General features: G+C 37.9%; 1 protein-coding gene and 2 long non-coding RNA genes across 4 annotated transcripts; 2 read left to right on the top strand and 1 right to left on the bottom strand.

The window, feature by feature from the left end:
- The first annotated feature begins 8,424 nt into the window (after positions 1-8,424).
- LOC112184416 lies at positions 8,425-11,438 on the top strand. Of its 2 annotated transcripts, XR_005805335.1 has the most exons (4): positions 8,425-8,620; positions 10,297-10,654; positions 10,762-10,872; positions 11,190-11,438. It is a non-coding gene; the product is annotated as an uncharacterized LOC112184416 (long non-coding RNA). The 2 variants fall into 2 exon arrangements; XR_002930055.2 differs by lacking the exon at positions 8,425-8,620 and having other exon boundaries at positions 10,148-10,654.
- A 156-nt stretch (positions 11,439-11,594) lies between these two features.
- LOC121051191 lies at positions 11,595-13,540 on the top strand. Its single transcript, XR_005805334.1, has 5 exons — positions 11,595-11,663; positions 12,361-12,502; positions 12,620-12,907; positions 13,005-13,103; positions 13,287-13,540. It is a non-coding gene; the product is annotated as an uncharacterized LOC121051191 (long non-coding RNA).
- Positions 13,541-19,176: 5,636 nt separating this feature from the next.
- Positions 19,177-19,872, bottom strand: LOC112186200. The gene is made up of 2 exons (XM_024324556.2): positions 19,726-19,872; positions 19,177-19,612 (listed from the first exon to the last, which is right to left on the bottom strand). Exons 1-2 carry the CDS (start codon positions 19,772-19,774, stop codon positions 19,266-19,268), a joined length of 396 nt encoding a protein of 131 aa, XP_024180324.1. The 5' UTR covers positions 19,775-19,872; the 3' UTR covers positions 19,177-19,265.
- Between the last annotated feature and the right edge of the window lie 7,385 nt (positions 19,873-27,257).

Below are 27,257 nucleotides of genomic sequence, written 5' to 3'. Positions count from 1 at the left end.
AACAGATTGCTTTACTCCCATTTTTTACTTAATTTTATTTTTCCCTAAAGCTATGACTAATCAATTTATTTTCTAATATAAAATATCACAGGTAGAAAACTTTGTAACTGTTAGTTTGTTTGGCCCCTCCAATGACAAGTTCGTACTTCCGCCATTGTGGAGAAACGACTGATATAGTTTTGGTTGAATGTTCAACTCATAATTTTATAATTGATCAACAAGGTGTTTGGTGGATGAGAACGAAATAATACAAAACTTATTTCTAGGCATCGATCTATTTGAAGGGAACCAAAAAAATCTTTATGGATTTTCCTATAACTAACATAAGTAATCAATATGGCCATTTACAAAACGTCAATTTACGGATACATACAGATCATATTAAATAGTAGCCTTAATGATATTTCATGGTTTTTAAGATTAAAGATATTTTAGGTACTTTGGGTTGTGTATTTAGTAAAACACTAGAATGAGAAATTAAATGGGTGATTATTGAGTAGGGAGTGTGTATTAAGTAGTTAGGGGTGTGTATTTAAAACTTCTCTTTTCTATCATCAAAAAAAAAAAGTTGATTATTATTGTATTGTATGCTTTAAGGCTTTAATAAGTTAATTGGATTATAAAATAAGAAAAATGATCATTTACCCAATTTTGGGGTTAATTAACCCGACTTACCTAAACACTCTAAGAGATCATTTCCCTAATACCCAATTAAGTATTTTTTTTATTCATTTTTATTTATTTTTGGGACAATTTTGCCCTCTTCTTCTTTGTCACTTAGAGAGAGAAGTCATCGGAGACCTTGCTGGACTCCGGTGAGCAGTGGCCGGCCGCGGACTTCGGCGACCAGTCACTGGACTCCCGAATCCTGCTACTGGACTGGTGACCGGATTCCGGCGTCTGAATTTATTGCCCCCTAATAATATCCAGTAACCATATTATTGCCCCCCAATAATCATATTATTGCCTCCCAATAATCATATTATTACCCCAATAATCATATTATTACTCTCCAATAATCATATTATTGCCCTTAAGTGAATTGCATAAACTCCCAAAACCAAAATGAATACACTACAGACACAGCTGATCAATTTCTATGTTCAATTGTACACGTTCACTTTTTTTTTTCCTTCCCCATTCTCGGAGCTCACAGTATAGCAAAAAAAAAAAAAGTGCTCTGGGCACCCACCGGAGTGCGAGGCCGGCTCGTTTTTTCCCCAGTGCTTCGGCGGCGGCGGTTTGGAGGTCGTGACAAGATTGAATAGCGGAAGATGCGACCTGCTTGGGTTGGAGAACTGAGCCGCGACCCTCGTTTTCATTTTCCACCTCTGCTGCCTCACCCCTCGAAAACGAACTCGATCTCGGACCCAACCCGGACTCGAATTCGAACTCCGGCTGCCTCTCCAGCATCACTCCCGATCCCGTTCCGGAGACTCAGGACCTCAACTCTGTCGTGGTCTCTGGTCTCTACGGCGACGGGCACTGAGCTAGCACGCTGCCAATCGTAGATTGAGGCTAACGGCAACGACCACGTGTTCGGGTTCTTCATGTTATGTCCACTGGCGAGACTGGTTCTGACGGAGCGATTCAATTTCGACATGAATGAGATGAGAAAGAGTCGTGCTATGGATGGAGAGAGAGAGAGAGAGAGAGAGAGAGAGAGGCTGAGGGGAGTAGTTATTAATTAAAATGAGGGCAATACTGTCAATATATGATATATTGGGTAAATGGGAGTAAAAAACTCTTAGTGGAGTAAGTGGGTAATTTTTAGGCTGAAATTGCGTAAGTGGTCACGGCCCCTATAAAATATTAGCCTTTAGTTAGCAATTTACAATTTGCATGAATGGTCAAGGTTTTGGTTGAATTTGTTTATCGATTAATTTTATTTTTAACTTGTTTATGTGGTCTTATTTTAGGTCGTTTTACTAATGAAACTATCATGTTTTATAATCAAATTTATTTTTGAATCAGACATGGAAAGGTTTTATAAAAGAGTATCGAAGTTGGCCATAGCCTAAAGAAACAGATATTGGTAGTTCAAAGAGAAGTCATATAGAAATCAACATGGCAGATCTTCCTTTAGATCCTGGCTTACGAACTCCAATTTTATATTATGATCCAAATATTTGATATGAAATTTGAAGACATTATTTACAACAACGGCCTTGTCAACCAAAAGATCATGAATTTTTGTATACTACTTTTGGGAAAGAGCAACAGCGGTTCAACCCTGCTTGGTTTGATAAATTTCTTAATTGGTTAGAATATAGCATTGGTCGAGATTTTGCATTTTGCTTGTGTTGCTGTCTTTTCAAGCCAAACATTAGTGAACAAGCTGGTGGGAAGTCATTTGTTGGCAAAGGTTTTAATAACTGGAAGAAAAGCGAAAGACCTAGAGAATATGTTGGTAATCAAAAAAGTTCTCATAATCAGCCTTACTAGAAGTGTGAAGCTTTAATGAATGAAAGCAACATATTCAAAATATTGTCATCAAGAAGACCGTTGGAGAATGAATTAGCTACCACATTCGCTTAATTGCATGAGTTGATTGCATTCGATTTCTTTTACGGCAAGGTCTTGCATTTGATGGTCATGATAAGTCCAAAGAGTTAAGTAACCAAGGTAACTTTCTTGAATTATTGACTTTTGTTACTAATCAAAATGCAGAAGTTAGAGTTGTTGCTTTGAAAAATGCTCCTAAAAATCTTAGATTGAATCCACTGATGATCCAGAAAAATATTGTAAATGCATGTGTGGTTGGAACAATTAATGTTGTATTAGAGACATGGGAGATACTGTATTTTCTATTTTAGTTGATGAATCTTGTGATTTATTTGCGTTAACGTTAGAGTCCGCGGGGGTCTCTAGTTAGCTTTAGAGAGAGAGAGAGACACACATAAAAGAAGTATAGTGGTTCGTCTCCCGCCTTAGCAGGAGACTACGTCTACTTGAATATTGTACTATGTGTGTTTGGGCCTTGAGGCCCAAGGGGATTACAAAGTGTGTAATGGGATGATATGGAACGAATTGAGTTGTGGGAGGAGGCATTCGTTTTATAGGTGAAGGAATGCTTCTCCTTTACATGGTTTTCGATGTGGGACAAGCAACCACCATTTGTAGTCTAAAAAGCCTAGTTGTGAGGGCAACTTGCCACCTTCCCGGCGACGTATTTGCCACTTCCGGATACCGTAGCGTAGCTTGAATATAGGGCTATAAGATGCAAGTAGTGGTTGGATCTCATAAGGGTGTTGTTTATGCTTGGTGAGGTAGCAAACTATCCATTCATAGTGAGAGGTGTCTACAAGTCCCCGAAGTCCCTAAGTGAGAGGAGCTTCTTGGTTGGGGAGTTATAATCATGAAGTCATCAAACATAAACAATGTCCGAGAGGCACCTAGCCCCTACAAGTCCCCGAACTCCTTAAGCAAGAAGGGACTTGTCTAACCTGCACAATGAGACGAAAAACGAGCATATGTAGAATGCTTTGTTGTATTGGTTACCGCTCGTATTAATGGAACGCAAAAAGAATTCGATTTGTTGCAAGCGACAAATGGTAGAAGAATTCAATATTCCATTAATGTGTATGAACATGTAAAATATTGGTTTTTGTAAATGTGGATCTTATGGCCATATAACACGCACAATAGATAGTGACAAATGTAATGGGTGTCCAAAGAAAATTGTGGGAGTAGTCCCGGTGACATAGTATGAAGCGTTTGGGAACTTGGGGCTTAAGTAAAGCATGTTGGATATGATCGAGCAAGTTGAGTGTAGTTGAGTGTGTAGGCGTTGTGCGAGCATGCGGGGGGTAGCCCTAGCGCAAGTCATGGTCATACTCGATACCCAAGTGAGTCGTAATCCGAACAAGTCGTTTATCCGAGCATGTTTAACTAAGTCGTAAGTGTCACAAGCTTCTAGATGAATGTCACATGTTGATTTAATTGAGTTGCAATTAATATAGAAGCATGGCATATGTGTATAGCATGTACTTGTAGTAAAGTTGCTAATAACATTGTGTAGGCATGTTTAAGGGTCATGGAGATATGTATAGTCATGGCAAAGGCTCTAATTGTAAGAGCGTAAGAGATAAGATATAGTGACTTATCTTGTGCCGATTTGGGGGCTAGCGGAGCATGACGCGCTATTGCTCCGGCGAAACACCTTAGTCGAAGGATGATGATTTCGCTAATTTAGAAGGTGAGCGGTGATCACGTCTCCTTGCAACGAAAATAGGTGATTAGTACATGGGTATGTAAAATCAACACTAGTATTTATGTTTATTTGCAGTAGATCACGTAGGAGAAGTACAGATAAGCAAGTAATGCTAGCGGTTGAGTTGGAGGATGTATGCACAGGTTGGGTTTACCAGTCTCATGACTCAATTGACAAAGATGTTAAACATGCGTACTTATGTGTGATAACTACCTCAATAGCACATGCATAGGTGTCCATGTTTAACAAGGCACATGCAGCTAATACACAACAGGAGGGATATTAATTAGCATGTTCATGCACATCGATTTATATATGGCATTAAATTGATCATTGTATTTGATAAGGCAACATATAGATGTGGGTGCAATATGTATAATATCACACTTTGTAGGGGTACATGGTGCTTATCTAACAAACTTATGGGTCTGTGAACTGGGCATTGGGACACGCGGCTAGTAGACATGAATTAAACATGTTTGCTGTTGGCAGGAGAAGACAAGAAAGATATGCATGTGTGATTAACCACACCATATGAATGTGTGATTAACCATGCCATAGTGTAACTTTTAATGCTCAGCAATTATGAACTACAGATAAGGAGTGACAGCTACACACGTAATGTGTATATATGGAATTCACAGTGTGTAGGCAAAGTGGCAGGTGTAGGCATCGTGCATTTGATGGGTGGCCTTGGATTATAAGCCATAGCTGTAAGCAACTGTGTACACATGAGTGGTCGAGCTGAGAGGCTATGCATGTGGCATAAAATGAACACACGTGCAGCATAACTGTGAAGGTGTGCATGAGTATAAATGTGTCCAAGTTATTTAATGACCATATGTAAATAAACTAAGAGGCAAAGCAGACAAGTGTCTATATGTGGCAGACCATGTGTGCTTAAAACATGACAAGTGCACTTTAGTAGTATGTGTATTAGATAGGCCGTTGATAAGGATATATTGAACATGCTTTGACTTACAAAGCAAAGATTAGACATTGGAGGGAACTTATCTCAGTGCCCGGAGTCATGCGTTAAGACTCTACGCTGCCATAGAGATCCACAAGCATCAGGGTGATGATCAGGTGATCGGCCTAACCCAGATAAAGTGTAGGTGTGGTGATGGGCTAGCGGTTGCCGCTAATAGAGCTTAGCTGGGGGAAGCTCGATGGTGAGCCTAGCGGGTCCGCCGATGAAGCGTGGCAGAGGGAAGTTAGTGGTGCTTTGACCGGCGGTATTGGCTGGTGGAGGCTTTGACAAGCGGTGGTGTTTGGCCAGCGGAGCTCTTAGTCAGCGGTGGTCGTGAGCTCAACGAAGGAGGATAGCCTGGCAGTTGGCGGAGGCCGGTTCCGCTGGTTTGAGGCTAGTGGTTCCACCGGTGGGGCCACTGAGATTGGCTAGTGGCTTGGGCCTGCTACTGCTGTGCTCGGGGAGGGCTGCTGCTTGCCTAGCGCTGGCAGGCTGGTGGGCGGGCGTTGATGGAGCTAAGCGGAAGAGAGGTTCCGCTGACGTAGAGTAGCGAAGCAGTTGAAGTTGGCGGTGTTGGTTCCAGCGACCATTGCAACTGATAGAGCCTAGCGGATGAGAGCTGCCGCTGACAATGCTTGGAGGAGGAATTTTGGCGCTTCCGCTGACAGTGTTTGGTGGACGATGCCGGCGTTGCCGCTGGCTGAGGTACTCCCTAGCGGTGTCACTGGCGGTGATTGAAGATGAGAAGCATGCTTTGGCGCTGGTTGGAGCTTCGTTTTGGGCTTTGTTTAGCGATGCCTAGCTTGTGATGGCGAGATCCAGACAAGGAGAGTTGCGTCGAGGAGCTCCGCTGATGCCCGGACTAGCGGTGCACAGTTCAACAGGGGTGCTGATGATGATTGAAATGCCTCCAGGTGTCCAGAGAAAATTGGCAGAATTTTTTTTTTTGCAGCGTTGACTAACCTTGTTTGGCGTTGACCAGTCTTATGGTCGTTGACCGCTGGCTTTCCCTGTGGGCGTTGACCCTGAGTTGACCTGGATCTTTGCAAGCACCGAGCCCAAGTTGAACTTGATGCAAACTTGTGTTTTTTTGTACCGCTGAGATGGGTTTGGCAAGTAGTTTTGGATTTTTGTGTCTATTGCCAAAGATGGGATACTTGATGTAACTAAAGGTAGCCACTAGGAGCTGATGATGATTTTGAAAACAGTGAGTGATAATCAAAGAAATTGGGTGCTCAGTGAGCGGACCAATTTTGATGACTCAGGGAAAGAGAGAATTTTGAGCTCATTAAGCTGACTTAAAGCATGGAGCCATTGTATCTGTTAACCTTCCTTCTAGCGCCAATTTTAATGTTAGAATCCGCGGGGATCTCTAGTTAGCATTAGAGAGAGAGAGACACACACACAAGAATTATAGTGGTTCGTCTCCCGTCCTAGCGGGAGACTACGTCCACTTGATATTGTACTATGTGTGTTTGGGCCTTAAGGCCCAAGGGGATTACAAAGTGTGTAATGTGATGATATGGAACGAATGGAGTTGTGGGAGGAGGCATTCCTTTTATAGGTGAAGGAATGCTTCTCCTTTACATGGTTTTCGATGTGGGACAAGCAACCACCATTTCTAGTCTAAAAAGCCTAGTTGTGAGGGCAACTTGGCAAGGCCGGGAAGGTGGCTTCCTGGCGATGTATTTGCAACTTCCGGATACCGTAGCGTAGCTTGAACATAGGGCTATAAGATGTAAGTAGCGGTTGGATCCCATGAGGGTGTTGTTTATGCTTGGTGAGGTAGCAAACTATCCATGCATAGTGAGAGGTGTCTACAATCTGTAAAGGAGCAGATGGTGGTAATGCTTCGTTATGCGGACAAGAGAGGGTATGTTATTGAACCCATCATAGGTATTGAACATGGTGCTAACACCACGGTTGTCTCACTTAAGATAGCAATTGATAAGCAATTTTCAAAGTATGGCTTGAGCATATCAAGGTTACGAAGTCAAGGATATGATGGTGCTAGTACATGAATGGAGAGTTCAATGGTATGAAAACTATTATCATGAAGGAGAATAAATGTGCTTTCTTTGTTCACTGTTTTACTCATCAACTACAATTGGCGCTCATGGGTGTGGCAAAAAAAATGGTGTAATAGGTACTTTCTTCGCAATTATTTAATTATTCATTATAAATTATTATGTGCACTATTTTTTAAACTAATTATTTGTGTTTCTCATAAATGAAAAAGGTACATTCTTCAAGATAGTATCTAATGTGGTTGTTGGAGCATCATCCTAGTGCATGTTGGTTGATCTTTCAAGTGGAAAAGGCCTAAATCAAGAAATTGGAATCAAATATCCATGTGATACACGTTGGGGGGCTGATAGGAGCATAATTATTGGTTAGAGCACTCACTGCCTATGTACGAAGTCATGGGTTCGAGTCACCATGGGGGTAGGAGTGAAATCCTTTGATCCTCTTTAAAAAAAAAAAAGTGGAAAAGGCCTAAATCAAGAAATTGGAATCAAATATCCATGTGATACACGTTGGGGGGCTGATAGGAGCATAATTATGCGATATTAATAACGTTAATCTCTATACTTTCTTTGTTAGTTTGGTGTATTTTATAGTTATTTATGTTTATTTTTTTTATAGGTGTCTTGGAGCAAAGAAGGAGAAAAGAAGTAAAAGAGGGATTGAAAGGCAAAATCGACAAATCTACCTATGCAGATCAGTCAACTTCGATAGAGCACTGAGACCAGCTCCTAACGATCTAGATGATTATCTTTATATTGATGGAAAACCTTGATGTCTAGTTTTCAAATCTTTTTATTGCTCATCAATATCATTTTTCTAGAAGAAGTTATGGCCGATTTAGTACAAGGTCAGGCTACGCGTGAATATGAGGTTGGACTGGACACTATGTCAAAAAATGCTTCATACCATACCCCTCAGAAGACAGAAGACGTTTTTTTTCTTCTGTTGTCTGATTTTTTTGAACGTCTTCAGACAACAGATTTAACTATTTATGTCGTCTAAATGGTATCAAAATCAACACCAATTCAACTTTTTCAAGTTTGTTATAATTTAGAAAATTTAGACAACAGATTATGATGTCTGAGTAAATGGAAAAACTATTTACCCTTATCTGGACAAAAAACATTTTTTGGTTGAACTAAAAATTAATGTGAACTAGATGCCTATACCCCGAGTTTTCTCAACACTCAGTCAAAAAAACAGAAACCTTCTTTCCCTCTCCCTGAGCTAGACCCCGAGCAACTTCAGCTCCCCATTTTGGTTCTTCTCCCCTAATCAGAGACATTCTTTCCCTTTCCCAATTATGGTTATTCTCTCCCTGATCTAGGTTTTCTACACAGAAGAGTCTCATCAACCTCTCCCCGATCTAGGTCAAGAAGACACTGTTGGTGGAGTTCTTCTATTTCACGGTAAGTCTTATTCTTCGTCTTAGGGTTTTGACCTTGATTTGTGTTGGGTTTTAGTGCTTCCTTGGGATATTGATTTGGGGTTTTAGGGTTTCTTTGGGATATCGAATTGCTAACGATTTAGAGATGGGGTGATTGAAATAGAATTGGGTTTTATTCTGGTTTATGGATTTGGGGATGGTTTATGGTTCATTTTGATTTGGGATGGTTTATGGTTATTCAGAATCTAAGGCTCTGACTCCTCTCCAATAGTGCTCCTCCCTCTCAATCTTCAGCCTCCATGACTCTATATCTGATGCCTGAGATTCAATTCCTTGTGTTTTCTATTCGGTTTTCTGAAATTTTCTCTTCTTATTGATTGGGACATTGGGTATATGAAATCTATGTTTGGAATTGCTTATTGTTTGGAATTGATGCTTTGTTAATGGAGTGATGGTTGTTTGACGTTTATTTAAACAATTGCTGATTGTTTGATTGTTTGGATTATACATGCGAGTTTGGTTTATATGAATCTCATTTTGTTTAGCTTTGTATGTTTAGTCGTAGCTGGTGGGACAATTACTTAGACTCCTTGCTTCTTAATTGCAATTTGAGGTTATGCTTGTCCCCACATCAATTTTTTATTCTATTAACTTTGTTAGTTGGACTTTATTACTTGCAATTGATTTTCATGAATGGAACATTACGTCTTTCTTAATTTCTTGGATTAATGTATGCTAATGTTCTCTTTCTTTTGCTTTTCTCAAGTGCTTAGCCTTGGATTCTTGTTTTGTTGCTGAGAAATTTAATTGTCGAGACTCAATCATCTATATAAGTCGTGGTAGTTCTGTTTGTGTAAATCATGGAAACTGGAATAAGATGAACATACTTCATTTGGATTTGGTTTTGTGTTTGCAATTTTGGTTGGCAGAAAGAATAATTTAGTTATTTGTAAAACTTGGTTTCTTCTCATTTATTCCTTGGTGACAAGTGAAAACAGAACATTAAGGAATCAATTTCTCATCACTTTAAGCTATAGCTCAGACCTTTCTCTGGTATGTGTCTTGATTTGGGTAAAAGAACTTGTTTGCTTAACGCAAGAGGCATGAACACTTCCTTTCCTTATAACTAGAACTGAAACCTGGACAGAAGGTTTGCCTTCTCAAGTAGACTTAATGTAACACAGATTATTAAGCTGGAGAGATACTTTAGTATTTGGTTCAATATGTTGACTTGGTTTTTGGTATCTTTTGGTGCTAGATTTTGGATGTACGTTGTGGAATTGGAGGACCACTTAGAGAAATAGGACGCTTCATGTGAATGCCATTTAATTATGTTTACTTTGGTTGATGTGGCCTGCCTTGTTATGGCTATGATATTTTAATTATGAAATTGCACACGTTTAGAGGGTAGACTATGCTATCAAATGTGCTTTAGCTCCCTTATCTGCATTGTTCTTTATAAATTTTGAATCTGTACTACTATTTCCTAATAATATGTACTACGTACATTTAACATTGATTATTAGGCCATTAGCAATATTCTGCTACAATGGGTCTATACCAATTGTGCCTCATTGTGGAGGCATTATGATTCTGTGTAGAGTCTATTTTGGAGGGTTTAGGGTTTTTGATTGATGCTTTTGGAGAATGTGGTTATATGCAAGTGGCTTATGGTTTGTGTTTTGCACTTGAACTCAGTGATAAGATTGGATTTGTTCATCCATCCCTGTTTGTCAACTTGAATGAAGAGGCATCCTCATCATTTGATGATATTAGTAATGTGGTGTGCTCAGCAGATGGGAGTGCAGTGTTTTGGAATAGGGATCATATGTTGGGAATTTCGACGGATGTTCTTATTCCATTATATAAGGAAGCTAAGCGCGCGATGATGGCAACAAATCGACAATATAAGGCACTTAATTGCGTAACTGGGGTTGAGAGCTCTGTATGTGCCTCATTATCTTTGGATATATAACGGTATTGAAAGTGAAGTCATAAAGCATAGCAGGGCTATTTTGTTAGTGAGTTCTGATTTTGGCACTGCTTGGCATTCCAGGTATGTTCCTTTATATCTTTGGGCTTAAGTCTTTTTTCTCTGTTATATTTCCCTACGGATTATGTTAGCACTGTTTGCAAGAGAGTGACGTTGTATATGTGACACAGGAAGATGGTGTTGTTAAAGAAGCAAGAGCTCTCAATTTTATTGGATGAACTTGTATTCTTAGCGCTTGTTCTTTCATATGCACCTAAATCTGAGCATGCTTGGAGCCACAGGTAACATGTTTGACAACGTCTATTTTATATGCATTCAAAACATTCACCAGTATGGCTGGTTATGCATTATGGCCACCACCAGTACAATCACATTATTGACTTAAAGAAGACATGTAGGACAGATCTTTTCTCCTCAACTAGCTGCATTACTACACACATACACATCAACACACATGTTTACCAGTATGATACTTATAGTTTCGTATTTAAGAGTGTTCAGATTTGGTGTTAAGCAGGTCCCTTATTATGGTTATGCATTTTTTTCTTCCATGCGGATTTGCTAAGGTCAAATTTATGAGCATATTAATCATTGGCAGGCGATGGGTCATCAAGTTAATTGTTGGAAAGTGTTCAACTCTGCAAGAGATCGTCACCAAAGAGTTTGAGCTGGTGGAGAAAATAGCCGAGGTTTATATTCAGTTCAGGAATTGCGTACTTTTAATTTGCAAAGGTTTATTATTTAAACTTTGAAGTCAAATTTCATTTATCACATATGTTGTCTTTTTGTTGTTTTCTGTGTTGCTCACCTAGAGAAAACAACAAATTTCACACCAATTACTGTAGCAAAGTAGCTTATAATAGCTTTGGTTCACTCCTCCTTTGTCCAACATACTGCACGCTATGCATATATCATAATTTCCTTAGGTATTTTGGGGGGCAAATTAGAAATTTCTATGTTGTGGTTGTCTTTGTTATAACTCAGATTCTATCTTTATAGAGGTCAAAAATGTATTACCGTGCATGGTATCATCGTTGCTGATTGGTGACCTACATGACAACGTACAGAGATGGTTAGACTTATTTCCTCAATCCTCTTGTATTTAATCGGGAGTTCTCCTGTTACCTTCTAGGACTTTGGATATCCATTTTGAATTCTCCTTTAGTCCTTATGGTCCTTGGTGAATTCCTTGCGGTCTCTACATGAATTAAAGAGATCTAAAAACTAGGCTGGCTTGCATGTTGCTGACCATAGTTGCTTCCATTATCGCAGAGTGGGTCTTTTTATTCATTTCAATATGATATCAAGATTTCCTCAAACCCTAGCAATCATCCAAAAATAGAGGGTAATTATGGCTTCAAGTGTTTTTCTTTTTCCCTCACAATCTGTGTTTCCATGATTTTGCAGCAGCTAATGCTTAGGATTTTAGAGGACAGTTGCTGTAAACAAGAAAATGTAGCTTCTAGTTATAGTGTTAAAGTAAATCAATTGTGGAAGATACGGATCTTCTTCCATCTGCAATAATACTTTATGACATTGTCACTTTATGCATGCAAAGCGTTTTTTAAATACCTGGCAAATGCTCAAGCCATTATGCATTTGTTCTATTGCTACCAAGTACTAGTGACACCTTTGGACCTTTAACTTGTCATTACCTGTAAAAGAAATTTTGCAACTTTTAAATGGTTCATTCTCATTGTCATGAGAACTCAAGTTTTGTTGAACTACCCATGCAACATAATATTGTGGCTTAAATTCAACAATTTCAGCTATTGTGCTCGTTGGCTTTATCGACTCTGCACACACCGGTATAATTGAGTGTGTAAATCGCACTGAACGGGCACTGTCTATGTCAAATCGATACATATTAGGGAAACCGGGGCAGATATTTTTGGTTCCATATAACTCAGGGTATGTAATCAGTATTAATTACTACAATGTTAGGCATGTTATATTGCTTGTTGATAGCTTCTATGTATAGATTTAATGGACTTAATCAAAAAATTTTTTTTACATCTTTTCCTATAGTACTCATTGGATGTTATTGGTGGTACCCGGATGAAGAAGTCGTGCATTTCATGGATCAGCTAAAAAGGCGACTTTGTGCTGGTGAATGGAAAACTATTGTCGACAATTAAGTCTGCTTCCCAAATTTTTTTTTTACTATATTGATCAGTTGATGCTGTTTCTTCATGTATTGAACTTGCTGCTTACTAATTATAATTTTTGTGATCATCATTTTCAAGCTCCATTAAAATCTTCAATGCCCAAAAGGGTAGGAAAGGAAGGAAAATAATCCAATGGAAGAATCTTGCTGTAAGTTGGTTGGAATTTTTGTAGTCTCCATTAAGTCGTACTTCCTCATATGGTATGGAATATTTCCCGATGGTTAATCTTAATTTATTATTTTCAGGGTATTCCGGAGCAAACTGATTCTAAGACTTGTGGTTATTTTGTCATGCGTTATATGAAAGAAATTGTGGAGGACAAGAACTTGGAGTTTGCTACCAAGGTAAGAATGATCAACTACATAACTTGCTGCTTTTGAGGTATTTCATCATAAGTACTTCCATATAATGGACTTGCTGCATTTGCTTCTCAAATTTAATGAACTTTATTATGTCCAAATCTGAAATACGCCTATAATATGAAATCTGATTGCATCATAATAACTTGCTACATTTGATTGTTTCAGTGGAAAAGGAAATCAAATCTTGCTTACACACAGAGGGATATTGATGTGGTTCGAGCTGAATGGGCAAATCATGTTATGAAGTTCTAACTTTGGTTCTGTTTAAGGTAGATGAGTAGCACTAGGAACTGCTTTTGTGCATTTATATATAATTGATGGAAAGTGTTGATAAACCTAAATTATGCATGCAGTTGCTCTGCCTAGCTACTCTTTCTTTACCTTATAGGTTTTTGACTTGGTGCAATATTAGGTAAATGATCGAGATAAGATGGTTTTTTGGTTCTCTCGATCATTATGTAACTGTTGACTAGGTTGAGAGTTGGAACTATGGATTGTATTTTGGATGATGTTGATGCAATGAAATGTAGGCATCATTTTGAATGCTGATTTTAGTCCAATTTTATGGTTTTGATGATTGTAAATGAATGATGTTGAAATGGTTGAAAGGCAACATATATATACAGGTTTCACAATTTATGTTGTATCAAGAAAATAGAAACAACATAAACAAATGATCATCTGTTGTTTCTACCAAGTTCAAACAACATAAAAGCAGAGTTCAAAGAGCTCTCAGGTGGTTGATATGTTGTTTCTACGTACCAACTTCAAACAACATAAAAGTAGAGGTCAAACAACTCCCAGACAACTTAATTAGGTGGTTAATCTATTGTTTCAAACTACTTCAAACAACATAAAAGTATACTTCTAATCACTCTCAAACAACATAATTAAATGGCTCCTGTATTTCTATTAACACTCAAACAACAGAACATAACTAAAACAATGGTTGAAAGTCCAAACAAACAACAGAAAAATGAGATTGAATACTACTTCAGGCAACATAAATTTGAGTAAGACTATACTCCAAGTGACATTCAAACAACATAAAAAAACTAAAACTGTAGTTGGAAATCAAATCTAACCACAAGAATCACAATTATCTGTAGTCCAAACGAATCTCAAACAACATAACTCACGGTATAAATGTTGTTGCATACGAAATTAGTCAACATATAACTGTCATTGTTCTTTAAATCAGACGACAGAAGCATTAACTAAGCTTAATATTGGTTCAATCAAACGACATAAACAACAAAAACTCCGTCATCTTACATTAACTACATCGACAGTTATTTTTTGAATCCGTTGATGAAGTGAATATCCAACTACATAAATATGTAGTGGTATGGTGTTTCAGACGACAGATAGACCTCGATTCTTCAATATTAGGTACTTCAGACGACAATACCTTAAACTGAATCTGTCGTCTGAGTGCATTATCAATGACGGAGAATATATGTCGTCTGAGTGGCTTAGAGACGGCAGCCACCTAGACAACAGATTTTTATTTCATCAGATGGCAGCCATGTGTCCATCTGTCGTCTGAAGGCTTTTTTGGCATAGTGGGAATTTATGTTTCGAGGCCCAAATCACACTAAGAAGCCCGAGGACGAGTTTGTGCTTCATGTCGGAATTTATGATGGACAAATGGCACGATGTGAATGGTTGGAATAAGTCATCAAGTTCAAGAGCCAATAGGAAAACTCCACCTAAGCACGTGAACCCTAATTCTTTTAGGTTTTGGATTTCCTACACAACAAGAAAGATGAAGGCACGCAATCTCTAAGCATATAAAGGGAGATCAATCTGCAGCAGCTCTCTCTCTCTCTCTCTCTCTCTCTCTCGCTCTTCCTCCCCTTCTTTAGTTAGTTTTGTTTCTTCTATGTTTAACTAGCTTTTATCAGTTAAGGGGCTACTTGAAGCCCCTAGACATGAACTACAAGATGATTTGACCTTTGATGTTATTTTCTTTTAATCCAAGATGAGACTTTAGTTTACTACTTTTCCATTGATGAATGCTTGCTTGTATGCTTTGAGTGCACGCTTAGTATGCATGTTAGGATTCTACCACTTTGATTGTTTGATTCCTGTGTCAATAGTTGGACTCCTCAAACCTTCTAGAGAAGCAATTGTTAGTTTTCACTATCAAGTAAACTAAGTCCTAGGTTTAGCAAGGCACTAAGTTTATTGCGATGCCTAGTGATGTCTCAAACTCTTTTAGACCTTAATGATCCCTGCATGTTTAATCTAATAAGTGTACCTTTAGGTTGCATTGCTTGGGAATAGTCTAGGTGTAGAGCACTTCCTGCCTAGCGTATGAAGTAAGAAAGGGTAATAGGTTGTGTTCAAGCATACCGAGCAAACCTGAGCATCTTCATCTAGATTAATTGAATTAGGATTGAACAAATTGTCTTGTGTGTGATTGTCTGGGGTGGATGCATCTTCCCTAACTATCTTTATCATATTGTTTTCAAACCATCTTAAAATCTGTTTTCATTACTTTCTGTCCTCTATATTTTCGTATTTGTTTAAAATAGTAAATCAATTCCAAAAATCACCAAATTTTGTGTGCTCTACCCCCTGTTTGTCTAGTATATCTTTGTAAATTTTCATAATTTTCTGAATATTTTAGATTAGGTTTTTAATTAGATTTTCTACTGCTGTTCGCTAGGAACAGTGGTCACTTTTGTGACATTGTTTTCAGTAGTTAGAACTTTAGTCTTCTGCGGGAAAGACCCTTGTTTACCCTTGCTACAATTGACAATCTTACGTGTGAATAAGGAAAATCAATAGCTTATAAATTTAGCTATCAGGGGCACACTTCGGACTTTGGTAAGCTTTATTACCATCTTTTAATCTATCGTTGATGTGCTTAAGGAAATTGCAAATGATAAATTGAATAGTGAGCAAAAACCTTAAGCATATATTATGTTACGTTTGGTACAAACATATGATTTTGTGTTTAGCTTGCATTTGAACAAGACTATACCTGGAATTACAAATGAGTTCTCACAAGTCTTACAGAAATATGATCAAGATATGGTGAATACCATGGATTTAGTTGAGGTATGCAAGCAACAATTACAGACTATGAGGAAGAGCAGATGAAATTCTTTAGTGGAGGAAGTGTCTGATTTTTGTGTCGAGCAAAATATTGATGTCCTTAATATGGATAAATATGGATAATATGTATCCTCCAGGAAAATCAAGGAGGACGGCTCTTGCTCTCACAAATATGCATTATTATCGTGTTGATTTTTTCAATGTTGTGATAGATTTGCAACTACAAGGGCTCAATATATAGTGGTTTCAATGAGGTTAACACTGAGTTGTTACTTTGTTTGGCATCTTTATCTCCTAATAATTCATTCTCTGCTTTTGGCAATAGAAAGTTGATACGCCTTGCTCAATTTTATTCATATGATTTTTCTTCCATGGATCTACGGGTGCTAGAAAATCAGCTTCAAACTTATGTTGATGACATGAGTTGTAATGTAAAATTTTCATAATTGAAAGGAATTGCTGAACTTGCCAAAAGACTGGTGGAGACAAGAAAGCATGAGATTTATCCATTAGTTTATTTGCTCATTAAATTGGCGTTAACACTTATGATTGCAACAGTTTCAGGAGAAATGGCATTCTCAGCTATGAATATTGTGAAGAATCAAATGCAAAACAAAATGTGAGATCAATGGCTGAATGATTGTTTGACTATGTATCTTGAAAAAGATGCATGTATTCAATGCTTTTGACAATGAGCCTATCATCCAACGTTTTCAAAACATGTAGTCTCGTCGAGGACAACTTTAAGGTTTTGATCTAAAATTATTTCTTTTTGCTAAGATTTTGATGTATTGTGTTTTTTTTTTTTTTTTGCCAAGTACTTATTCGAATTGTTATGGTATTCAATGTTTACAAGTTGTGCTAAACAACACATTGTCGCAATTTTTTTTTAATATTTTTCATTAATTACGCCCCCATATAAATAAAATTTTGGGTTCACCACTGTTTGTAGGACCCACTTTTCGATTGTATTTTGACATCTCGACCTTCAGTTTTTAGGTCATAATGTATAGATCATTTCTGTAAATTTTGATCCAAATGATGATCGTTAAGATACTGAACTAGATTAAATCAATAGACGAACTAAATATGTCCAAGCTGAATCATTTGTGTTCATAATTGTAAATCGCAGTTATGAATGCCTTAACAATCATCAATTTGGCTGAAAATTTACAGAGATAATCTACTCATATATACCTAAAAACTGAACAGTCAAGATGTGGATATGCGATCGAAAAGTGAGTCTATCAAGGGATCCCTTAAAATGACCAAAAAAATGAATCCCTCGGTGGATGACGGCCAAAGATATTTATTACATAAACTGCAGGTATTGATGGGAGCATAATTATGCGATGTTAATAACGTTAATCTCCATACTTTCTTTGTTAGTTTAGTGTATTTTCTAGTTATTTACGTTGTTTATTTGTTTTATAGGTATCTTGGAGCAAAGAAGGAGAAAAGAAGTAAAAGAGGGATTAAAAAGCAAAATCGGCAAATCTGCCTATGCAGATCAGTCAACTTCGACAGAGCACTGAGACCAGCTCAGAACGATCCAGAGAATGACCTTTATATTGGTGGAAAGCCTTGGATGTCTAGTTTCTAAATCTTTTTACGGCTCATCAATATCATTTTTCTAAAGGAAGTTATGGCCGATTTTGTACAAGAAGGTCAGGCTGCGCATGAATCTGAGGTTGGACGGGAATTTATGTTTCGAGGCCCAAATCACACCAAGAAGCCCGAGGACGAGTTTCTGCTTCATATTCTGACTTATGATGGACAAATGGCATGATGTGAATGGTTGGAATGAGTCATCAAGCTCAAGAGCCAATAGGAAAACTCCACCTAAGCACGTGAACCCGAATTCTTTTAGGTTTTGGATTTCCTAACCTTTAAGCATATAAAAGGAGATCAATCTGCAGCAGCGGCTCTCTCTTCTTCTTCCTCCCCTTCTTTAGTTAGTTTTATTTCTTCTATGTTTAGATAGTTTTTATTAGTTAGGGGGCTGCTTGAAGCCCCTAGACATGAACTACAAGATGATTTGATTTTTGATGTTATTTTCTGTTAATCCAAGATGAGACTTTTGTTTACTACTTTTCCATTGATGAATTCTTGCTTGTATGCTTTGAGTGCACGCTTAGTATGCATGTTAGGGTTCTAATGCTTTGATTGTTTGATGCCTGTGTCAATAGTTGGACTCCTCAAACCTTCTAGAGAAGCAATTGTTAGTTTTCACTATCAAGTAAACTAAGTCCTAGGTTTAGCAAGGCGCTAAGTTTATTGCGATGCCTAGTGATGTCTCAAACTCTTTTACACCTTAATGATCTCTGCATGTTTAATCTAATAAGCGTACCTTTAGGTTGCATTGTTAGGGAATAGTCTAGGTGTAGAGCACTTCCTGCCTAGCGTACGAAGTAAGAAAGGGTAATAGGTTGTGTTCAAGCGTACCGAGCCAACCTGAGCATCTTCATCTAGATTAATTGAATTAGGATTGAACAAATTGTCTTGTGTGTGATTGTCGGGGGTGGATGCATCTTCCCTAGCTAGCTTTATTCTCTTGATATCAACCAATCTCAAATCTGTTTCAGTTTCGTTTTTCTTTCTGTTCTCTGTCTTTATGTATTTTATTTTTATAGTAAAAGATATCCAAAAATCACCAAATTTTGTGTGATGGACGCCCTTTGTGTTTAGTACATTCCTGTAAATTTTCGTAATTTTCTGAGTAGTTTAAATTAGGTTTTTAATTAGATTTTCGACCGCTGTTCGCTAGGAACAGTGGTCACTTTTGTGACATTGTTTTGAGTAGTTATAACCTTAGTCCTCTGCGGGAAAGACCCTTGTTTACCCTTGCTACAATTGACAATCTTAAGTGTGAATAAGGAAAATCAATAGCTTATAAATTTAGCTATCAGGTATCTATATATAGTTGATGATAAGCAAATGGAGGACACCAATGCTCATCAAGAGTAATGAGGCAAACTAAAAAATACATGTCTGTTGTACTGGAATCACAAGCTTTTATTCTTTTTATATAAAACAAAGAAAAGGTTTAATTGATGTTTTCTTATGGTAGCTAGATAGCTACTTCTTGCTTTTTACATCTCTATCTTCTCCCTTTAGAAGCTTCTGGGCAGCATTGCTTCTCTCTTCTTCATTTGCAGATACCATGTGACTGGGCGGAGGCAAGGGGAAGGTGACTGTCGATGACACTGTCGAAGACCATTGGCAGTTTTTATAGAAAGCACGATCGTTCGAACAATTCTTGAATTTTGCTTGAGCTGTTAAGCAGAAATAAATTTGAAATAGATGCTGCCCCTTACCGTTGACGTTCGATATGCATTCAATCCCTGTCCAGAATTTAGTTTCGTCAAATATTGCCTGTGCAAAATCTTGCACCTGATACACTCTCTGATCACTTGGTAAAATTCCTGTAGAGAAAAACAAATCGAATTAAGTTAATCATTTTGGCAATATATTAACTCACCAACTATTTAATATCTATTTCTTACTAGCTAGTCATGAACACGTATTCATATCTTACCGTGCTTTTCAAATATCTTTTTCACATCAAATTTCTTGATTTTCTTCATTAGATCAAAAACCAGGCTCAAGTAATTAGCAGGAGTCTTTGCGGAGCAGCTACCATGTTTAATCCACTCACTAATCCAGAATTTTTTACTCTCATCGAACTTTGTGTGCTTCAAGTTTGGCCAATACCTTTCCAAATCATCTTTGTTGCCTTTTAAGATGCTATCAATCATTGGTACACTCGTACATTTCAACGAGGAACCTTCCGCCTGCGGCCACAATCCGTGTAACGTAAAAGATTGTGGAAGCTGTTGACATGGATTGCTCTGAAAAAGACAGAAGGTATTGGGCCAAACAATTACCAACAGGAAGGAATCAGGAGCTGAAATTTTCGCTCGAAGTGGATTTGGCACTGCTAGGAGCAGTTGAAAACAGAGAAAAATGGTGAGAAATGAAGACATCATCGAATGCTTCCAATTTATATTAATTGCATGTAGAGTAGACCAACGATACTCTAGAGAGTTAGTCTACTACAGCTAGATAAGGTTGATTTAGTATGAGTTGGATATCGAAAGTCCAATCACGCTAAAATACGACCAATTTGATAAAAATGGATATGAAAATAAATAATGGATCTTGGATCAACTCTAACTCTTACGTTAGTCACTTTTTTTTTTGGTAAACCTTGATAATCGAGGAAATTTATTGAAAAAAGAAAAGAATACAACCACACGGGGGGACATATACTTCAGGTTCAACAGGCCTTAAGACGCCTCTTGTTTTGATCTTGTTTCCTAGTATAAGCTGCAACACCACAATTGAGGCAAACTTATTTACGCACTAATATCTCCCTCCATAGTGTAATAAATACAGATGTATAACAAAGTACCGAAGCTCCGATGGCTGCCTGATGAATTGATATTCTTTTCAATTTAATATTCGAATAGTAAGATGAATTGACATGTACATATGCAAAAACTAAAAGGCAGAGGCATCTGCAAGGGTTGCCCACTTCAATTATCGCTTACTGGTTTCCTAGTGAATAGAGAAACCAAATCTTCTTTCTTTATTGTATTGAAAACAAATGCATATTCTCGATTCATTATGCAATTTTTCATGTTGAAAGTGTGTTTAAGACCTACGTTAATTATATCCTCAAAAAAAAAGAAAAAAAAGAAAAAAAGAAAAAAGACCTATGTTAATTAATTCTACCACATACTCAATGGGGCTTTCAGGAACTGCTATGTTGTTTTGAAATTTGTCATGGAAATTGGTCTAAAGGGTTGCGAGGTTGGTGATTAGCAGAGCAGTACTCTAAAGTTGATCAATTTTCCTCTCCCTTTTTTTTTTATTTATAAATTTTTATGTTTAATCAATGCAAAATGTTGGTAAACTAGTAGATGATGGATCTAGCTATGTCCTATTGCTATAATAACATTCAGGTGATTGTAAGCGGAAAGCTAAGGGCACAGAGGGCCAAATCCTTGAAGTTTAAGGTCATCTCCAACCCAAAGGGCTAAAAATAGCCCTGGGGCTAAATTTAGCCCTGAATTATGTACTATTCATCGATGTGACATCAACGGTCTCCAACCCGTCAAGACTAAATTATAGCCCTAAAATATATTTTAACACACACACACACACTCTCTCTCTCTCTCTCTCTCTCTCTCTCTCTCTCTCTCTCTCTCTCTCTCCACATCCTGTGCGGCGTCAAACTCCGGCATCACACCTGAATCTCATATCACCATGTCCTCGTCCTCGTCGTCCTTAGCAGAAAAGAGACAAAATCTCTGGTTTCCCTTGAAATCTGATCAATTCGGGTCCAGATCAATTCGACCTCTCTCACTGCGCTGCACATGATTACAGTTCAAACCTGTCCTTACTGGAGCGATTGGCAACCCCCTAGCCGTTCCGAGTTCGACTGCATCTGATCTCCCACAAATCCGGTCCTTGGCTGCAACTGTCGAAGTCGAAGACTCCGTCTGCAACCGTCGAAGTCGAAGATGGGAGGAGAAGAAGATGTGGGTGCTGATTCATCACATGTTGCTGACGTTATGCACATGTCACGCAGCACTACCACAGGTGGGCCTCCCATTTCTGATCCATTTGGCCCTAAGGGTTAAAGGGCTACTTTGAAGGCTAAATTTGCCCCTCTCTTTAGCCTTTTGGCCCTCAATTTTAACACTTTGGCCCTAAGTTGTTTGGGTTGGAGACCAAAATGGCTAAAAAATAGGCTTTTAGCCCTTTATGTAGTTGGGTTGGAGAGGCTCTCTTTAGCCTTTTGGCCCTCAATTTTAACACTTTGGCCCTAAGTTGTTTGGGTTGGAGACCAAAATGGCTAAAAAATAGGCTTTTAGCCCTTTATGTAGTTGGGTTGGAGATGGCCTCTCCAACCCACAAGGCTAAAAATAGCCCTGGGGTTAAATTTTAGCCCTAATTTCTTTACTATTCGTTTATGTGACATCAACCGTCTCCAACCTGTCAAAGCTAAATTATAGCCCTAAAATATATTTTAAAAATTTGAATATGTTATACACACACACATACAAATTTTATCAAGAGCGAGGCCTCGCTCTGAAATTAAAATGCAAGGTTAGAGTTTAGTGTCACTTTTCGGTCGCATATCCACATATTGACCGTTCAATTTTTAGGTACTAATGTATAGATCATCTTTGCAAAATTTCAGCCAAATTGACGAAGTTTAAGGTATCTAACTCACAAAATTGCAGCCAAAATTTTTGGTGCTTTTAGCAGAATCACAGCATACAAAGAGAGCACGCCTTTAATTGAAAACAATATTACAAGTTTAATGGCGTGCATACGGCGCATGCCGTAAAAAATATAATTGAAAAGTATCATTCACAGTGTGCTTTTATTATTCATCGTAAATAATACTAATTCACGACGTGCATTTAATGCACGCCGTAAATCTTGTGTCATGAATGATCACTTTTCTTGTAGTGTAATCATCGTTATAACATGGGTTACTATCTCGCTGATGGAATCTACCCTAAGTGGGCAACACTTGTCCAATCAATCAGACACCCTCAAAATGAAGCTGAAGCATATTTCTCCAACAAACAAGAGGCTTACCGCAAAGACATTAAAAGGGCATGTAGTGTTCTCTAGGCAAGATGGGCAATCATTAGACAACCTGCAAGAGGGTGGAGTTTGGAAAAATTATGATGGCATGCATTATCCTTCATAATATGATTGTTGAGGATGAACGTGCCAATTACTACAATGGTGAGTCTGACGATGATGAACCGGATACATATAGGTCCAGAAGAGCTCGAGCCCGCATCTTAGACGAAGTGAGAGAAAATTTAGAAAGAGATCCAAGATCCGGAAGAATTACAATGTCGGAATATATGTCTCGATACAGAATGATACGTTCTCTTGTTGGCAACCGACATTTACAAGATGATCTTTTCCAACACCTCTGGTCAATGCGAGATCAAGCACCATGAATTTGATCTTTGCTATGTGATTGAGTTTTCAAAGCTTTGAATTTGTGATTGTAATAATTGGCATGGTTGTCACTGACGAGTGTTTGCACTATATTACTTTCTTTTGTTCCTTTTTAAATGTTTTTGTAATGAATAAAAAAAATATTAAAAATACGACACATGGTTTACTGCTTTTATCAAACATTTATTTCATAATAACTTAAGGTTACAAGGAAAATTGAATAACTAAAATTATATGATAACAATCATAAGGCAATTAAATTATAACAATTTATTTGGGCAACTTTTACTCATCCGATTCATTGAATGACATTTCCGGGCGGTAGTCATTTGATGTCAAACCGGATGAAGAAAACAACTCACGGCACCTAATTTTCTCCACTATTTTCCTTTTCTTTCCTTCATAATACTCTTTACTCAAATGAGTAAAATTGATAGTTTGCATTGCTAAAATAGTTTCTTTCTTATCACGCTCTCTTCTCTTTTCCTTGAGTTGATCTCTTCTTGCCTTTTCGTCCTTTGATTTCTTGAGATCTTCTCTTAGTTGACTTACGTGAGCCACCACTTCATCTCCAATGGCACTTTCTGCTTCTTTTCTCTTGGCAAGTCTTCTTCTTGTTGCATTTCGCCCAATTGGCCTAGGATTTTGGGTTAAAGTAGTTGTTGGACTTGAGAACTGGGTTGAACTTGTGATGACAGGATCAACATCATCATCTAATGAGAATGAGGAATTTTTTTTTGTTGAAAATAACTTGTGGTGTATCTTCAAAAGTTGCCCAATTACATTCTTTAGCCAATTTGTAACAATTGAGAAAATAAAAACTTTTTCCTTTGTTGTCGTCCCGAAAATAACATTCGGCTTGGTGTTGCTATAAAATGTATAATTCAAATTATGAGGACAAATTAAATATAATCTACATAACAATATGATACAAAATATAAAAAAATCAATTGTATTTCAAAATAAATTTTTCTTTGAAAAAATACTCACTTGATCTTTAAGATTGGCTCCACTGTGGTTTCTCCTCTTGGCACGTTTGATGCAAGAGTGTCATTTGTTCATTTGAGGAAAAATATCCTTTCTACCAAAATAGTATCTTGGATCTCCATGAATTTTAGTTGGACTTGGGTCCAAAGACTATCTTCCTATTGACTTGTACTATTAACAGAATTTTGGATTACTTTCACGAAAGCAACGATGAGTGCTTCATCTTCTAAGGTTACCAATTCACACTTCTTTTCAACGAACTATCCATTTTTCGATAAAGAAAAAATAAATGAGAACTTAAGAATAGGGAGAAAATGAATGATTGAGAATAGAGAGATATATATGAGGAAGTAGAACACTACTACAAAAATTGAATCAGACGACGCATCATAGTTTTCAGTCGTCTGATTGATTTTTATTTTTTTGGATGTCGTTTTTATAAAATCTGTCATCTAATATGGAATTATGAACTAGTTCAGAAGACGTTTTAAGACAAAACCGTTGTATGATCCTAAAAAAATTGAGCAGCAAGTTTCCCACCATGTCTGTGCGAGTCCTTGTTGATAAGATTTGTCCAAATTGATATAGACCGGGCTTGAAATCCCCACACTTCAGTCAAAAAAAAAAAACAAAAAAAAAAACAACCCAAAGCTCATTCCTCACTTTCTCGACAACGCCTCACTCTCTCGCGACACAGACCCAAAACCAAAACCTAAAGCTCCCCAAAACCAAAACTTTACTCTTCCAAATCCTCAGTCTTCACTGTCTCTCTAAAACCAAAACTTTACTCTTCCAAATCCTCACTCTTCACTGTCTCCCCAAAACCAAAACTTTACTCTTTCAAACCCTCACTCTTCGCTCGCACCTCACCTTCAAACCAAAACTAGTCTCTCTAACCAATTGACCGCTTGACATCGTCATGGCAGAGCCTGTTCTCCCTCACCATCTCCGGTACTAGCCCCTCAAGGCCATCACCGAGCATAATCCAAGAGGTCGTCATCCTCTCTGTCGATCTGAAGGCATGCCCCGCAACCGCTACTACACCACCGTGTTCTAGCCCCACGACCACATTATGGGCTCCCCTCCGGCGGTCACTTGAACATGGTTATTACACCTCCGGGGGGAAGAAGATCTCGGCCACCTCGATCTACTTCCAGAGTCTGCCCTATAAGGTGAATTCCTCCACTGGGTCATTGATTATGACAAGCAAGGGGAAAAGGCCTTGGATTTCAGGCAAAGATTGACACCTAGGTTTTGTGAGATTTTTCGAATCAGAAGAACTAAATTGGAGAATCAATGAGTAACCAGAAGAAGAGGAATTTCTAGATAAAGGCGTTCAGGCACAGAGTGGTGGTGGATCCGAAATATGCCGACAAGACATGGAAGGTTTTGGAGCATGCTCGTGGCCTCAGCTTTGAAGAGCTTTACGGGTTTTTCAATCTCTGGCCACCGAGATGATGATATCAGAGGACGAGGATGAGAGCTTGGCTCCATTCCTCAAAACAGAGGTGCTCTCAGAGGTCTCCAACTAGGTATCTACTTCATCTTTCTCTCAATTTTTGATTTCCCCTAATCTGTTTAGTTTCAAAATCCAATCTTTAGGGTCTGGTTTTCTTCAATTTGTCTTGAATTTGCGTTTTGGATTTTGTGGGGATTGATTGGTTTTAGGGAGGTTGTGATCGGAAACTGATTTCAGGGATTTTGTGCACAATTAACAGAGATCCATTTGTGTGTATGGTTGTCGAAACCAGTTATTTAAGTGATATTGGCCTATAAGAAAACTATTTTCTTTTGCAGCGTGATGAAGAGGACATGGTGGATCTTGGTAGAAATTGCCCGGTTGAGTTCAAGGAGTACAATGTCCAAATGCAAGCTGCCAAAAGAAGCCAAGCACCTGTTCCTTCAAGGTAATTGGAGTTTCTTAAGCCTTACATTACTTCTTATATGCATAAAGTTGTCTTTCTGTGTGAGATTAGAGAAGAGGCTCCTATTCCATCATGATGGAAAGAGCAATTAAAGATCATGTTCTGTTTGTTTCTCTTAAAATTTCGCTCACAATGTCTTGTAAATTTGTGATTTTGCTACTGTTTGTTTGATTTTGTTTAATTCGAGCATGGTGCACACACCAGATATGATAATCTTAGTTTCCTTATTCACAGGTCCAACCTCGTTTTCCCTAATAATTGATGTGGCAATTGACATTGTTGAAAAAAACAATGGATAATACCATGTTCTTGTCATTATAGCAGATGGACAGGTTGGTGAAACATGTTCAATGCCCTTTAATTTTTTTTTTTTCACATGGTCATTTCATTTTTTCTTTATTTTATATGTTCTTCTTACGGCCTTGAAATGCGTCTATCTTCACGTAGGTTACCAGAAGCCCTGATACTCGACCTGGAAGATTCAGTGCCCAAGAACAAGCGACTATAAATTCCATAGTTGCTGCTAGGTAAAGTAATGCATTCTGCTTCTAGAGCATACTAATTTTTGTTTATAGTGTCCTCATTATCAGAATTCTTTAAACAACAAATATCCTCTGTTAATTATCTTGGTTGGAGTTGGGGACGGACCGTGGGATGCAATGCAGCAATTTGATGATAACATTCCTCAACAGGCATTTGACAACTTCCAGGTACGTAATTAAGTGGCACTAAGTGTTAATTTTTATTTCCATTCGATAGCTTGTATCCCACGACAATGCAGATCATCTTTGTCTTGTATAGGTTGGTTATATAATCAATATTTAACATTTTGGTGGCTTCCTAGTCATGTGCTGATTTTATTGATATGACTGAAGATAAGTTATGAGTTCTCTTTGTGAGGAATGAACCATATTAGTTTCTTGCCTTTTTGTTGATGGTGGTGCTCTTTGAAGCATGGTCACGGATATGAAATATCGAATTATATAAGAACTTATCATCATTAGGATGAGATCATAGGATATCGTGGGAGTACATAAATTAATATTAGATGATATATATTACATTTTTCTATACTTCCCTTTCAAAATTTCATAGAAAATTCGGTTATACCTGATTTCTATACCTAAGCCCTAAACCTCTAAGTCCTTAGAGGTTGTTTGGC

Source organism: Rosa chinensis, chromosome 2 (genome assembly GCF_002994745.2).
Source record: "Rosa chinensis cultivar Old Blush chromosome 2, RchiOBHm-V2, whole genome shotgun sequence".
Taxonomy (NCBI): Eukaryota; Viridiplantae; Streptophyta; class Magnoliopsida; order Rosales; family Rosaceae; genus Rosa; species Rosa chinensis.
The sequence above is the reverse complement of the archived record's forward strand: the minus strand, read 5'-3'. Positions and strand labels throughout refer to the sequence as shown.